Source organism: Rana temporaria, chromosome 11 (genome assembly GCF_905171775.1).
Source record: "Rana temporaria chromosome 11, aRanTem1.1, whole genome shotgun sequence".
Classification (NCBI taxonomy): domain Eukaryota; kingdom Metazoa; phylum Chordata; class Amphibia; order Anura; family Ranidae; genus Rana; species Rana temporaria.
In genome coordinates this window covers 28,071,882-28,088,695 of record NC_053499.1, presented here as the reverse complement: position 1 = coordinate 28,088,695, position 16,814 = coordinate 28,071,882, and the positions used below count along the sequence as shown (strand labels likewise).

The following is a 16,814-nucleotide window of genomic DNA, read 5'->3' as shown; positions in this document are numbered from 1 at the left end:
TGCAACGGGCGCACGTACGTTCGTGAATCGGCGTATCTAGTCATTTACATATTCTACGCCGAACTCAACGGAAGCGCCCTCTAGCGGCCAGCCTAAAAATTACACTTTAAGATACGACGGCGTAGGAGACTTACGCCGCTCGTATCTTAGCCTAATTTAAGCGTATCTGGTTTCCAAAATACGCTTAAATTAACGCCGGCGTAGATTCAGAGTTACGACGGCGTATCTACTGATACGCTGGCGTAACTCTCTATGAATCTGGCTATATATGTTCTCTTTATGTAGTATAAGTCTGGTGTATTTCCTACTTCTGCAGACTATAGATAGGACATCGGAAAAATAAATAAAGCAGATGTCCCCGGGAGACACAAGCATACCAAAGTAAATAGCAAGCACTGTGTATTACCATTGAAGCGTATATGGAAGATTGATTGGCAGATAATTAATCTCATTGACAGATATTTAATGTCATGGTGGCCTTTACTGAATGGACTGACAGACAGCAATGGCACCTTTTGTATTGTATTGATTCATGAACATTTAAAGAGAAATGATTCCTCCATCCCCAGAAGCATTGTATGTGGGAAAAGTAGATGTGATGGAGGTAACACATCACCAAAAAACGTGGTCAGCGTACAGGTCTTCTAAAAGCAAGGCACAAACTCTATAAACTTTAGATTTAGTAAACTGGCTGCATGACATTAGCAGTTCACTGACTCAGTTTCTTTGTTGCTTAATGCCGCGTACACACGATCATTTTTCGGCATGAAAAAAACAACGTTTTAAAAAAATGTCATTTAAAATGATCGTATGTGGGCTTCACGTCATTTTTCGGGGTTCTGAAAAACGATTTTTTTTTTTTTCGAACATGCTGCATTTTTTAACGACGTTTTAAACAATGTCGTTTTTCGGGTTGTAAAAAATGATCGTGTGTGGGCTAAAACGAGGTTAAAAACCTGCGCATGCTCAGAAGCAGGTTATGAGACGGGAGTGCTCGTTCTGGTAAAACTACCGTTCATAATGGAGTAAGCACATTCATCACGCTGTAACAGACAGAAAAGTGTGAATCGTCTTTTACTAACACGGAATCAGCTAAAGCAGCCCCAAGGGTGGCGCCATCCGCATGGAACTTTCCCTTTATAGTGCCGTCGTACGTGTTGTACGTAACCCCGCTTTGCTAGAACATTTTTTTTAAATGATCGTGTGTGGGCAACGTCATTTTAATGATGAAGTTGGAAAAAACAAAGTTTTTTTCATGCCGAAAAATGATCGTATGTACGCGGCATAAGAATCAAACTTTTGCCTGTAGTAAGTAGAAATCTGCAGGGAAGCAAATGCACTCTTAAAGAATTTGGGTACTTGCAAATTTACTAATGTGTCTTATTTTTGTTTTCCTTTTCCTTGTTCTCTGGTCAAATCTTACCTACCTTCTTTCCCCTCCCTTTCTCCTATACCATTCTTTCTTTCTCTCGATACTTTCTTGCCTCCTCCCCTTCTCTCTATCAACCACCCATTTTCTTCTTTCCTTTCATGCCTTCTTCACTCCTTAATTATTTCTCCCATTACTTTCCTTTTTTTCTTATTCTTCTTTTCCTCTTTATTTTCCTCCATGTTCCACCTCTTTTTATTTTCCCATTCCTCAATCCTTAATTCCTTCTCCCACTACTTTCCCTTGACACCTCCTTCCATTCTTAATGTCTTCCTCTGTTACTTACCTCCATGCTTGTTTTCTTCCTCCCTCCCATCTTTCCTTCAATACTTTCATCCTTCCTGCCACACATTTGACCTTTGCTCTCTCTACCTTCTTTCTCTCTTTGTTTCCTTCTTTTCTTATGCTCTCCTTTCTCTCCATTCTTCTTTCCTCCTCTTTCTTTCCTTTCTCCCTCCCTCTCTTATTTTTTCCCTTCCTCTCTAACTTAACTTCCCCTCTTTTTTCCTTCCTTCCTTCTTTCCCTCCGTTCCTTTCCCTTCCTTCCCTCCCTCTCTTCCTTCCTTTCGCTTCCTTCCCCTTCCTTCTCTTCCTTCCCCTTCCTTCCTTCCGTCCTTCCTTACTTTCCTTCCCTTCATTCCCTCTTTCATCCCCTGCCTCTCTTCCATCATCCTCCCTCCCTCCCTTCCTCCCTCCCTCCCTCCCTCCCTTCCTTCCTTCCTTTCCTTCCTCCCTTCCTTCCTTCTGTCCTCCCTTCCTTCTGTCCTTCCTCCCTTCCTTCCTTCATCCCTTCCTTCCTTCCTCCCTCCTTTCCTTCCTTCCTTCCCTTCCTCGCTTCCATCCTTCCTTCCTTCATCCCTTCTTTCCTTCCTTTCTCCCTCTTTCCCTTCCTCCCTCCCCTTCCTTCCTTCCGTCCTTCCTTCCCCTGCCTCCCTTCCATCCTTCCTTCCTCTCTCCCTTCATTTCCTCTCTCCCTCCCTTCCTTCTGTCCTTCCTCATTTCCTTCCTCCCTTCCTTCATTCCTTCCTTTCCTTCCTCCCTTCCTTCCTTCTGTCCTTCCTCCCTTCCTTTCTTCCTTCCTCCCTTCCTTCCCTACCTCGCTACCATCCTTCCTTCCTTCCTTCCTTTCTCCCTCCCTCCCTTCCTTCCTCCCTCCCCTTCCTTTCGTCCTTCCTCCCTTCCTTCCCTCTTTCCTCCCCTGCCTCCCTTCCATCCTTTCTTCCTTCCTTCCTTCCTTCCTCCCTTCCTTCTGTCCTTCCTCATTTCCTTCCTTCCTCCCTTCATTCCTTCCTTCATTCCTTCCTTTCCTTCCTCCCTCCCTTCCTTCCTTCTGTCCTTCCTCCCTTTCTTTCTTCCTTCCTTCCTTCCCTTCCTTCATTCCTTCCTTCCTTCCTTTCTCCCTCCCTTCCTCCCTCTCCTTCCTTCCTCCATCCCTCCCTCCCTCCCTTCCTTCCTTCCTTTCTTTCTTCTTTTCCTTCCCTCCCTTCCTTCCTTTCATTTCCTTAATTTCTTCCTTCCTTCCCTCCATCCCTTCCTTCCTTCATTCCTTTCTTTTTTTCTCTCTCCCTTCTCTTTTTCTATGCCTCATTTCCTCCTTCCTTCTGTGCTTTGTTTCACTCCTTTCCTTCCTGTCCCTACTTCCCTCCCTCTTCTTTCTTATTCTTTCCTCAGTGGTCTGCTCAAAATGCAGCAACTGGAAATGGATCTTGCAATTCACTGAAGGGTCCACCATCTCCGTGAAAGATGCCATCGGAAGGCACAGTTTGAGATAAAAGCTTCCAGATGGAGCAACGCGTGAGCGCTGGCTTTTCAAGCTGTTTGCGTTTTCGTCACTCCAGAGAGGAAGAGTTGTCCGGATGCTACAAGATATAACTTGGGATTGTTCATGAAAGTCATTGCACAGGAAATCAAGGGTGTAACCCATAACAGCCCATCACATCTCCTTTTCTTAGCTGTGTTTCATTCCAAAGGGGTTATTAAATCTTACAGGTTTCCTGCCTGTGCACTGGTTTTCATTATGAGGTCCGTCCACTCCAAACTGAAATTTCAATTGTGGAGAAATATGGATGGCAGGTTGACTGACCTTCAAGCTTTTAATATCTCTAGGGAACTCCAGCAGCAAAATATATGACCCTGGGCCACCCGCCGGCTGTGGCCAGTATAAGGTGTCTCACCATGCCTGTAGACATTTTTACATCAGAGAGCAAACATTCTGGCTAAAGTTGGAAAAAAAAGATTTTGAAGCTGGAGTCTCCATGAGATACAAAAAGCAAGTGGGATATTCAGCCCACCACTATCCTCCCGAAACGTCATTATTATTTTTGGTGGACTGTCCATTTAACATCCCAAGACATGTTTTTGTTACTTTGTTTCAATTCCTCCCAAGTTTTTCCTTTTTTGGCTCATGATGACATCACTAGTTTTGAAATGTTTTTCAATGGCATGCTGCTTAGATCCACATATATTTCCTGATCACATCATTCTGAATGGGCTGTGTTGGTTTGGTCTAATATTGGTTCATGCTCCATTTCTGATTACCTTATCTTCTTCACGTTCTCCTTTTTATATGTTCTGTTCTGTTTGATATTAAGTCCTTCTGATGTCATTCATGGTCCTACATCCCCTTGACTGCTTGTAGAGGTGAACTTGCACAGTGCAGATATCCTGGCAGCATCATCAATGAGCTGTGGTTGGTCAGCTAGGGTTGGTTTAGGGGTCTGGACCACAGGGGCCGGCAGACCTAGGCCCTCCACCTGTTGTGGAATCACAAGTTCATCACGCCTGGGATTAACAGTTATGACTGTTAGTGCCCTGCAATGCCTCATGGGACTTGTAGGTGCCGAAACAGCTGGAGCACCAAAGTTCGCCTACCCCTGGTCTTAGGGTCCTTTCACACGTGCGGACTGTTTTTTACATCATTTTTTTATCATCAGTTGATAATTTTTTTCATCCGTTTTTCATCAGTTGTCATCCGTTTTTCATCAGTTGTCATCCGTTTTTCATCCGTTTTACATCCGTTTTTCATCAGTTGTCATCCGTTTTTCATCAGTTTTCATCCGTTTTTCATCAGTTTTCATCCGTTTGTCATCCGTTTTTTCATCCTTATTTTTCATCCGTTTTTTTTTGTTAGAACTTTATTTTTATTACATATTTTGATGAAAAACGGATGTTAGCGGATCGGATGTTAAACAGATCGTCCGCTAACATCCGTTTTTCGTCCGTTCCGTTTTTTTGACGGAAGAAAAATAGGGTTTTCTTTCGTTCAAAAAAACGGAGCTTAACGGAGACGGATGTTAACGGACGCTAGCGGATGCTCATCCGCTAACGTACGCTATCCCATTGGAAAGCATTGCAGTCCGTAAACGGACTTATGAAAAAACGGACGAACGGTCCGCACGTGTGAAAGGACCCTTAGAGGTTTAATAACAGTTGTGTACAAGTACAAACAAGTTTTAGTAGAATGAAGAGTCTCCAGTCATTTAGATCAACCTATCTAATTTAACCTATATCATCTATCTCATCTCAACCAAGTAATTCTTAAAGCATATGTCAAAGCAAGAAAAAAAATGCTTATAGAATACATGCATATTTCCATGTGGTTTGTCCTTTTAAAAATGCTGAAAGGAAAGAAAAATACCTAAGTAATAAAAAAAATCGCACTTTCTGCACTGTGAAAATGATAGCTAATTAGTGGTGACTTTCACATATAAGTAGTATACCCAGAGCTTAAAACAACACTATATATATATATATATATATATATATATATATATATATATATATATATATATATATATATATATATACTGTGTGTATATATATATATATATATATATATATATATATATATATATATATATATATATATTAGGGCTGAGGAAATTTACTATTAATTCTTCGATTAATCGTAATTTTTTTTTGATCGATCAAAATTCTTTTGATTGGTACTCACCTCTTCGCCGGCTTCTGGGTCTTCAGGGAGTTCCCTCGGAGATCCGGTGACACCACGGACGCCGGCGGGGCTTGCCGTGTCCATCTGAAGGGCTCCTTTGCTGTGCCTTCATATCTGCATGCCGGCGGGACCTTACTATCTGCCACACGCAAGGGCTGTTACACTTCCCTTTATCACTTCCCTCTATCAACCTGGGATTCTACAGACATCCACTGGGTGTTGTGATAGTTCCCTTCATGGGACATCCACATGCCGACGGACTGATGTTAATTAATTTTAATCAGTAACAGCCCTAATATATATATATATATATATATATATATATATATATATATATATATATATATATATATCAAAAAGTGTAGTGCCAATATTATTCACAAACAATACAGTGAATAAATCTCAGTCCATATACTGTATCAACATAAACAAATAATCATAAATCCATGTGATTATTTAGTGAAAAAATCTACAAATCAAATGCAAAGTCCAGTGATATGATAAAAGTGATTAGAAAGATGCAAAGCCTTTCCCCACGTGAAGAGACAAGCCATCCAACAGAGTTTTTTAGAGGTCAGCCATCACCTCCCCATAGAATCATCACTCACCAGATGGGACAGCTTCTCTTACAGCAGCACCTGTGTCTTTAAGACCAAAATCCACTGCTGGTAAATAGATCCTACCTGATATTCACGTCACTAGTGAGGGCATAATTATGAGAGGCTACATACATATGGATAATGTTGACACTAAAAGACCCCTTGATAATGTCCTATTGGACGAAACGCATCAGAAAAGCTGCTAGTGCTGATGTCACACCAATATCTGGTCCCAGGTCAGCAGCTGCTTTACATGTAAGATATCTGCACCGTTTTATGTAGGTTTTTAATGCTACATGGAGTTATAATAAATGCTACACTATCAAAGCATTTCTCTGGCTCTTGGTTAGCTTTATTTACTTCAGCTTGAATCCATTGAGGAGTTTCTTCTGAAGTGGATATCAGGTGGGATCTATCAGTCAGCAGTGGATTTTGGTCTTACAAACACAGGCTGCTGTAAGGGAAGCTATCGCATCTGGTGAGTGCTGATTCTTTGGGGAGGTAATGGCTGACCTATAAACACTATGATTGAAGGATTGTATCTTCACATGGTGAGGCTTTGGATCTTTCTAATCACTTTTTCATTTCACTTGACTTTGCATTTGATTCTTTTAACTTAATAATCACATAGATTTATAGGGAAGCAAAAGCGGGATTGGGGATGTGAGGGCAGTTGCTCAGGCTGACCAAACACCCACCCCAAAGAACTGTAATGGACTATTACGGTACTGATATCCAACAATGTTTTTTTCAATATAAAAATTTGTTTAAAACACATAAAAAACTAGTAACATACAGATTTCAATAAAATATCAACCACTGTTGAAGTGGAGTATAGACAGGATTTTCCTCGACTAGTTTCGCGGAATAGAACTGTTTCTTCAGGAGGAGTTATCTATGAAACATAGATTTGTTTATGTTGAAACAGTATATAGACTTGACCTTTAGAAGAAAGATCAAAACTCATCTCTTTTGATATCAAAAGAGACAGGAACAACGAGCGCCCAGAGGCGATTTCGTTCGCATGTGTTGCGCTATATAAGTTCTTCACTCACTCACTCACTCACTCACTCATTGTTTGTGAATATATTGTTTGTGGCAAAGAAAAATACCCGTTGGTCTGCCAAAAGTTCATTCAGCTATTAAACCCTGTTGTGGATTGAAAATAAGCGGGATTTTTGTAGACTGGGTGGTGTCAGCCCTGCTCAGTGTCTTTTGAAAAACGGTATTTCTGTACTCAACTTTCTGCGATTCCATGGACAGGTCTCTGGACACCATATCTGATAGCCTTTTCCACAGAAATTTCTTAACAATTTTATATAGGTCACAAAAACTTTCCTCAATCTTTCCCCAATATTTTAGGCTTGGAACCGGCATGCAAAATGTGATAACACATGTGCATAGTCAATTTTTACATACTTGGGCCAACCTTCCAACACATCTATAAAACATCTATAAAAACCAATGCAAACATAGAAAGAACATTCAGACTCCATGCAGTGACCTGGACAATATTAAAAACCAGGGACCCCCATTGCTGCATTCACGCCTGTGTTTTTAAGACCAAAATCTTGGTATGAACACACGATCTGTCTCCACTCCCATGAGAGAACATGGGAACACAGATCCCAGTTCTCGCTCTGTCACAAGCGATCGCAGTTGTCTAGCGGTCATCGCACCTCCTACAGCGTCTTAAAGGACAATGTACAGTTAGGGTAGCTGGCGCAGGGGAGCCATTCTGCCGCAGTGAAACTGCAGCGGCCGGTCGGGAACCAGTTAAAATGATAATCATTTTATTTCTACCTAAGAAAACGTACATACACAAGAGGATCTCGACAAATAAAGTAAACTGATCTTTAGGATCACAGTACAGGATCTTGCAATGGGAAATATGTACTGATTAAAGTAGATATATGAATATATATATATATATATATATATATATATATATATATATATATGTATATATTTAATCATATTATTATTCAGGATTTATATAGCGTCAATGGTTTTCTCAGTGCTTTACACATTGAAGGAAAACATTACAGTTACAATACAATTTGGTACAAGAGAAATATGTATGTGTATATATATTTTATTGCTTAAAGCTGAATTCTAGGGAGATTTAAAGACACAGATAAATGCAGGACTGGGTGCCAATCAGGCGTGCTGCATGCGAATGTGTCGAAAAATGTTTTCGCTCAACTTTTCTTCTAAGATTCATTTTCTTTATTAGATGCAATATAAAAAAAGGATGAAGCCTGGGTGAAATTTGTATAAATCTTTTGTGATAAAAAGTGTAAAGAAATCCTTATTCTTACAATATGATATATTTTTTAATTCTATAATGTTTATGTTGCCAATTATATATATATATATATTTTGTTTTTAAAACTGCAAATGACAACTTCAAATTAAAAAAGATGTGCCTGGATTTAGACACTAAAATAGTAAGCAAGTATCCGATTGGTTGCTTTGGTTTCTGCATTGTGCAAGCTTGCCCCAAGGTTGGTAAATAACACCCAAGAAAGAACTCTCAGTAATGTCACACACTATGGAAAGCGTGTCCAGATTCTACTGTGTTGTAAGTGATGCATGTTTCATCCTCATACGACATATGAAAGAAGATATAATGTACCGTTACAGATTTTCCTAAATTTTATATAAAGCGTCAGTCTGAGAAACACATATTGTATGTCCTGAGTTTCATTTCTATAGACCTAGTATGTATGATAAATTTGTTCTTAATAAAAGAAAATGATGTATTGTAAGCAATGGCTTAGTGTTATTTCACTGTCTTTCGCATTTCCCTAAATAGGAAAAGATGAAGATATACTGTATATATATATATATTTTTTTTTTTAAAACAACAATGATGTACTGCCTACCTCTAAAATATTTTCTTGTGCAGGCAGCTGATTTTTGGAGAAGAGAGACACTATTTTCTAAGACTGAATTTATTTCTCCACACTGCCTGAACACTTAAGCCCCGTACACACGACCGAGGAACTAGACGGGCAAAACACATCGTTTTCCTCATTGAGTTTCTTGTTAGGCTGTCGAGGAACTCGACAAGGCAAGTTTCTCCATTCCCGTCGATGAAATAGAGAACTTGCTCTCTTTTTGGCTCGTCCAGTTTCTCTACAGTTTCCTCGATGAAAACGACCACGACCGGTTTCCTCGGCAAAAAAATATCTCCCAGCAAGTTTCTTGCTGGTTTTTGCTGAGAAACTCGGTCGTGGGTACGAGGCCATAGGCTGGGATACTTGCTGGGATTTTTTTTTTTTGCTGAGGAAACCGGTCGTGTGTACATTTTCGTGGAGTGGTGCGCTAGCAGGACCGTTCCAAAAGTCCTGCTGGCCGCACCTTTTAAGCGGTGAAGGAGCAGGGTGTTTACCGCTCCTCTACCGCTCCTTTCCATTAAAAGCAATGAAAACCGCGGCTATACCGTCGGAAATGCACCTCTGCAGAGTCACATTGCAGGCAGGATTAACCCTTTTTCAGCCGCTATTGGGGGGTAAAAACTAAACTAAAAATAGCGGCGCCTCCTGCTCCAGTGTGAAAGGGGCCTAATTATAAAAAAAATGTGTGTGTATATATATATATATATATATATATATCTGTATCTATATTGAAAAAGGTTTGTATGGTTGGTTTCCAACACAGACAGTACTGCACCAGTCATTAATGGTTAAAACAAAAAGACAACGAAAAACTGAATAGGTATGAATACCGTATCAGTAGAATAGGACTTTGTGGTGTGTCGTGTCAGGGGTAGGTGAGCTAATGATTCAAGGTATAACGTTTATATAGAAAAATATAACAATTTATTTTAAATACATAAAAAACGAGACAAATAAAGTGCAATGCATAAAATCATTGGTTGCCCTGTAACAGATGAGGTACAATTGACAGTAAGATGAATTGGATGCTAGTCGCCAACATGTTTTGCAATGAGCGTCTTCTGGGCGCCGCAATCATCTATAATGCATTCTCATCTAGTAATACGTAAACAAAGATGAATTAGTTACAAATAAACTTTAACGGGCATAGAATATACAATCATTTAGTTTATTCTTATATTGGTACAAGAATAGTAAGTACAGATACTGTACAAGCTCACCAGCAACTGTGGAATATCAAGTCACGCCAGCAAATACCTATGAGAACAAGCAAAGGAAGAGGGAAGCTGGACCTTATCGCTGGGCGTAAGCTTGCCTGAGTCGCAACTGTATCTGTATCTATAGATATATATATGACAAAAGCACTCTAAAAAGTATTGTCATTCTGGGGGGGGGGGACAGTGTTGGATGTACTAGCAAACGTAGATACACTAACAAATTGAATCCAAACTCCAGCTAATACTTTATAAGCAATTACAGCAAGCAGTTTTTTTTTCCTTTTGGGATAAAGGATTTACATAAAAAAATGAAATTGATCATTGTACGCACCCCTGTCAGTGTAGAATGTTTTTTCTCGTCACTGTAACTGATGTACCTGCAGGAGAGCTTGTACTTTTGAAAAACAACAGACTTACTGGCGCAATCACCAGATAAAAATAGAAGAAAGGCTAAAAAAATAAAACAATACCATACCATCTAAGAATTGGTAATTATGAATAGAATCAAATACCATTAATGCTTTTTATTTGAAATATTGTTTTTGTGTAAATTGTGTATCTTTATGGATATAATGGATAACTTTGGCACACTCATTCTATCCTTGTATGGAGATGTAGCTTCCATCATATATATTCTTAATTTGTAATGACCAATTATCTTCAATACATTTCTTAATGCAAAAAAATAAAAATAAAGAATTGGTAAGTAATGCAATATAACAAATGTTTTCTTTTGGGTTTAATATCGCTTTAAAGTTTATATGAGATTGCGTTTTTTCGGGTTTACATATACCGTAGTTTCAGTAAAAAGAAATCTGGTCGCCATTTGTTATTGCACTTTGCACTAAAGTTTTGTCAATGAATATTGACACTGTGGCCCAGATTCTTAAAGGACTTACAACGGCGCAGCGCCATGTAAGCCGTCGTAAGTCCTAATCTGGCCCGTCGTATCTATGCGACTGATTCTTAGAATCAGTTACGCATAGATATCCATTAGATCCGACAGGCGTAAGTCTCTTACGCCATCGGATCGTAACTGCAATTTTTTTTGCCCGCTAGGTGGCGTTTCCATCGATTTCCGCGTCGAGTATGCAAATTAGCTAGATACGCGAATTCCCGAACGTACGCGCGGCCGACGCAGTAAACTTACGACGTTTACGTTAGGCTTTTCCCGGCATAATGTTGCCCCTGCTATATGGTGGCCTAAGTGCGGCGCAACAATGTTAAGTGTGACCGTCGTTCCTGCATCGAAATTTTAAAACGTTGCGTAGTTTGCGTAAGTCATCCGTGAATGGGGCTGGACGTCATTTACGTTCACGTCGAAACCAATGACGTCCTTGCAACGTCATTTGGAGCAATGCACACTGGGATATTTTAGGGACGGCACATGCGCAGTTCGTTTGGTGCTGGGACGCGCTTCATTTAAATGATACACGCCCCCTACCCGCCGAATTTGAATTCCGCCGCGTGATTTCCGCTACGCCGCCGCAACTTTACAGGCAAATGCTTTGTGAATAAAGCACTTGCCTGAAAAACTTGCGGCGGCGTAACGCAAATGGGATACGTTACGCTGCCGCATAGATACGCCAGTCTACGAGAATCTGGCCCTGTTTTTTTTTACAGCATTTCAAATGTAAAATGGTGTTTTTTATGACATGCCATGCGTCTCAAGCTCATTTATCATGTGACAAGCATGACATAATATCCAATGACTATACCAAATGATGTATATGAAAGCTTCAAAAAATGCAAATGATATAGAACTGAGGCCAGTCTATCCGTGATGTAATTCAGCTATTTATGGGATGATGGTATTAGCATGTTGGCAAGTATTGGATGTTTTGGAGATCGAGATAATATGTTCCATACCACGGGCCATATGAACTGGCACCAACGTACATCATCATAGTCATCCTGGCAAAACATCCTACTGAGACTTGGTACATATCATCTCTGTGTCACTCTGTTGACAAACTTGGAGAAATAGGCCCAGATTCACGTAGAGCGGCGTATCTTTGTGCGGGCGTAGCGCATCTCATATGCGCTACGCCAACGTAACATAGAGAGGCAAGAGCAGTATTCACAAAGCACTTGCTCCTTAAGTTGCAGCGGCGTAGCGTAAATTGGCCGGCGTAGGCCTGCCTAATTCAAAGTAGGAAGGAGGTGCGCGTGATGTATTAAAATTAAGCTTGACCCCAAGTAAATGAAGGGCCTAACGAACGGCGCATGCGCGCACATGCTCAGAATCACGTTGCATATACTCCCTAAGATACGACGGCTCAATGCCTACGACATGAACGTAACCTACGCCCAGCCCCATTCTCGTACGACTTACGTAAACGACGTACAATACGACGGCTGTTCCGACGTCCATACCCCAACATGACTTACCCCTGCTTTATGTGGGATAACTTTACGCCGGACGTACGCCTTACGTAAACGGCATAGATTACTGCGACGGGCGTAAGTACGTTCGTGAATCGGCGTATCTTGCTCATTTACATATTCAACGCGTAAATCAATGGAAGCGCCCCTTGCGGCCAGCGTAAATATGCGCCCAAGATATGACGACGTAGGAGACTTACGTCGGTCGGATGAGGCAAAAATTCAGGCGTATCTTCTTTTACGAATTAGGCGCAGAGATACGACGGCGCATCCATGCACTTACGCGGCCTATCAGAAGATACGTCGGCGTAAGAGCTTCAAGAATCCGGGCCATAATGTTTTGTTCCAGTCAAAATGGAAAAGGAAACCATGACGCAGGGAACACTCCTTATCTGCTCGGAACTTCAGTTTCCATCCAGGCATTGCTGTAGTTCATGTTTTGGTGCTAAGTTGGAGATGGGTAGGAACCCTTTTGGCTAACTTGGTAATGCAGGAAGGATATACAGGCATACTCCACTTTTAAGTACACAATGGGGTCAGAGGCGGTTCTAGGCTTTGTGAGTCCTTAGGCAAAACTTGACATGAGGCCCCACTCACGCCCATGATGGGAAAAATAATTCAAGGACAAGATCCTCTTCCCTACAACCCTGGCCGGTGGTTTTGGGGGTCTTCGGGCAGGGGGCTTATTGGAATCTGGAAGCCCCCTTTAACAAGGCGGCTCCCAGATCCTGCTCTTTAATAACTAAGGGGCAGAGGCCACCTGGTGTGAGGTCACCTGGTGAACCTGTCCCCTTGTGACGTCATTAACTGAGGGCATGCTGGGTCATTGACGTCACAAGGGGTGGTGTCACCGATATTCACTGGTTGTTAGGGACGCTGGGCTCTTAACGCTGCCTGAGCACAGCAGTGTTAAGGTCCCCTGTCCCTCAAAACTGGAGTAATGCATTGGATAAGTTAGGCGGCTGCGAGGCCCCTGTAAGTGCAAGGCTTTAGGCGACCGCCTAATTTGCCCAATTAAAGAGCTGCCTCTGAATGGGATTTAGTTACTAAAGCTGGAAAGTGCAAAATCAGGCTCACTTCTGCATAGAAACCAATGAGCTTCTAACACCAGATTGTTCAATTAAGCTTTGGTAATAAAACCTGGAAGCTCTTTCTACGTAGAAGTGAGCCTGATTTTGCACTTTCCAACTTTAGTAAATAAACAGGCTAAGCGATTGATGTATGACAAAAGCTTCCCCCCGGCGCATACGGCCGCGTCACGAGTTGCCGAAAGAAGCCGGCTTGCGAGTCGGCTCTATACGGCGGGATGAAAAGACATTGCCCTCTATGGAGATGGTTCACATCTCCACGCCGAACGCCTGCCGCCTGTCGCCTGCCGCCTGAAAAAAGGTCCCGGACCTTTTTTTCAGGCGGCTTTCAGCGTTCGGGAACCATCTCCATAGAGGGGCACATCTAGGCGGACAATCGCGGCGTTTTGTCGCCGCAAATCGCGGTACAAAACACCGCTATTTGCCGCCGCAATTCGTGGGACAAAATGCCGCAAATTTGTCTGCCTAGGTGTGAATGGAGCCTTAGGCTTCATTTCCACTGGCGTTTTTTACAGCCACTGTTGTTGGCCTTTTTTACAGCTTAAAAACGCCTGTCCATGTTTATTTTGTAAAAAAAAAAAAAAGCTTTAAAAATGCCGCGGTAGCGTTTTTGAGCGTTTTTGAGCGTTTTTTAACGTCTGGCGTTTTTACAGCTCTACTCTGGAGCTTCAGAACGCCCTGGTCCTGCGTTTTTTTTACAGCTCAAAAACACTTATGCCATTTGCAGCTCAAAAACGCCTATGTGGGCATGATGCCATAGAATAACATGGACAGGCGTTTTTAAGCTGTAAAAAACACTCAGAAAAGTGGCTGTAAAAACGTCAGTGGAAATGAGGCCTTAAATTATAGGTACTGGAATTTCCTTTCATATTTGTCTGTTAAAGCGGAGGTTCACCCATACCTTACACATTTTTCCCTTAGCTTCCTGCTCGTTTTGTCTAGGGGAATCGGCTATTTGTATTAAAATATGAGCAGTACTTACCCGTTTTCGAGATGCATCTTCTTCCGTCGCTTCCGGGTATGGGCTGCGGGACTGGGCGTTCCTATTTTGATTGACAGTCTTCCGAGAGGCTTCCGACGGTCGCATCCATCGTGTCACGATTTTCCGAAAGAAGCCGAACGTCGGTGCGCAGGCGCAGTATAGAGCCGCACCGACGTTCGGCTTCTTTCGGCTACGAGTGACGCGATGGATGCGACCGTCGGAAGCCTCTCGGAAGACTGTCAATCAAGAAGGAACGCCCGCTCCCGAAGACCCATACCCGGAAGCGACGGAAGAAGATGCATCTCGAAAACGGGTAAGTACAGCTCATATTTTAATACAAATAGCCGATTCCCCTAGACACAACGAGCAGGAAGCTAAGGGAAAAAAAAAAAGCAATTGGTTGAACTCCCGCTTTAAGGAACAAAACTAATACGAATTTTCAAAATAACGAATACTACATCTATACGAATGGACCATAGCAAAATAAAATTTATCTGAAGTTACTAATTTATTCAAAATTACATATATCGATCATAACTGAAAAAACAAGAAAAAAAAAAATGAAACAAAAATAAAAAATAACATTTCATCAGTGCACATGAACAGCCGTGGGAACATATGGAACGAATCACAAATCTATGGCCACAATATACAGTAATCCCTTCTAAAAAAAAAAAAAATATTTTATTTTTACACTTCTTTCCAACACTGCCTTTAAATGTGCTGCAAAGCAGTGTGTTGTGACTACATGATGGTGGGATTACGAGTTTTCACAGGCTGGGAGTATGAATAATGAGACAGAGTTGTCATGTGATGGTGAATAATACATGAGGATATGCACTTAGCAAAGATATACACTAACGTGGCCCTTACATGGCTTTGCCTGCTAATCCGTCGGGGCTGCAGCTTGGCTTAAGAGCACATAGAAGGCAGATCTTCGGAGCCTGGGAAAAAAAAAACGTGGTTGTGTTATAATCATCTACTTTATTTATTTTTTGTTGTTGTTGGTATTAGTATTGCTATCATTTATTTATATAGTACGAAACTCTTCCACCGCACTGTACAAAAGCCCATAAAGGGTCTGTAAAAATAACATCTGCAATGTATACAAATAAAAGGAGCAGGATGGGATGTAAACCTTGCTCAAGGGATTTCATCATTTAGAATAAAAGGATATATTTGAGCTCTGTTTTATATCGCTGCGGTTTATACTGATCTGGTATGGATGGACAGTGTATACTACGTTCATAAACGTGTGTGGGATCGCTACCCAGCTGTCCCTATTTTACTACTACTAGTTTACAATCGCCCAAATTGTTCCTATATGAAAAACGGTATTGCCTCCTATACATATGATTGATCATTTATTGCCATTTTCTCCGTTCAGCAAACTGGTGAACGAAATGCCCTTGTTCTGTTTGTAGCGCCCTGCTCCCAAAGAGGGGCGATGTTTCAAATGTAACCACTTTACAAGCGCTCTATAGCAAAAGTACGTCTACAGGGCGGTTGCTTAACTCTGGGAGGCCGTTAATTAACGTCCTCCCAGAGAATCGTTCTGGCGCGCGCACGCGGGAACATCCGTGCGCGCCGGGTCCACGGGACCCATAGCAACACGGATCTCGGTAAACAGCCAATGACAGCGGCCGTTTACCACGTGATCGCTGCGTCCAATGACGGAGCGATCACAAACAGACAGCAGGGTCATTGCAAGTTCATCACTCTCCTCTCCTCACACCGATCCAGCGTGAGAGGAGAGCGATTTGTGACCTAAACAGTGGGCCGGATTCAGATACAATGGCGTATCTGTCCGGCCGGCGTAACGTATCTCCGATACGTTACGCCGCTCTAACTTTGGGCGCAAGTTCTTTATTCAGAAAGAATTTGCGCCCTTAGTTACGGCGGCGTAGCGTATGTGTTGCGGAGTAAGGCCGCGTAATTCAAATGGGGATGTAGGGGGCGTGTTTTATTTAAATGTGTCTTGACCCCGCGTTTTTTACGTTTTATTTGAACGGCGCATGCGCCGTCCGTAAAATATCCCAGTGTGCATTGCTCTAAATGACGTGTCATTGGTTTCGACGTGAACGTAAATTACGTCCAGCCGTATTCACGAACGACTTATGCAAAAGACGTAAAATTTCAAAACTCGGCGCGGGAACGACGGCCATACTTAACATTAACTACCCCTCATATAGCAGGAGTAACTATACGCCGGAAAAAGCCGAACGCAAACAACATAGAAAAAAGCGCCGGGCGGTCGTT

The 16,814-nt window shown here is 41.8% G+C and overlaps 1 protein-coding gene and 1 long non-coding RNA gene across 2 annotated transcripts in view; one reads left to right on the top strand and one right to left on the bottom strand.

Moving 5' to 3' along the window:
- Positions 1-4,380, top strand: part of SYT9 (synaptotagmin 9) — a 210,673-nt gene extending 206,293 nt beyond the window's left edge. Inside the window, exon 7 of the mRNA XM_040328283.1 lies at positions 3,101-4,380. Within this exon, the coding sequence (XP_040184217.1) occupies positions 3,101-3,169 (69 nt within the window). The 3' untranslated portion in view covers positions 3,170-4,380. The remainder of the gene's footprint in view (positions 1-3,100) is intronic.
- The window catches only part of LOC120917183, a 124,672-nt gene extending 108,863 nt beyond the window's left edge, over positions 1-15,809 (bottom strand). Inside the window, exon 1 of the long non-coding RNA XR_005744172.1 lies at positions 15,429-15,809. This is a non-coding gene — a long non-coding RNA (uncharacterized LOC120917183). The remainder of the gene's footprint in view (positions 1-15,428) is intronic.
- Between the last annotated feature and the right edge of the window lie 1,005 nt (positions 15,810-16,814).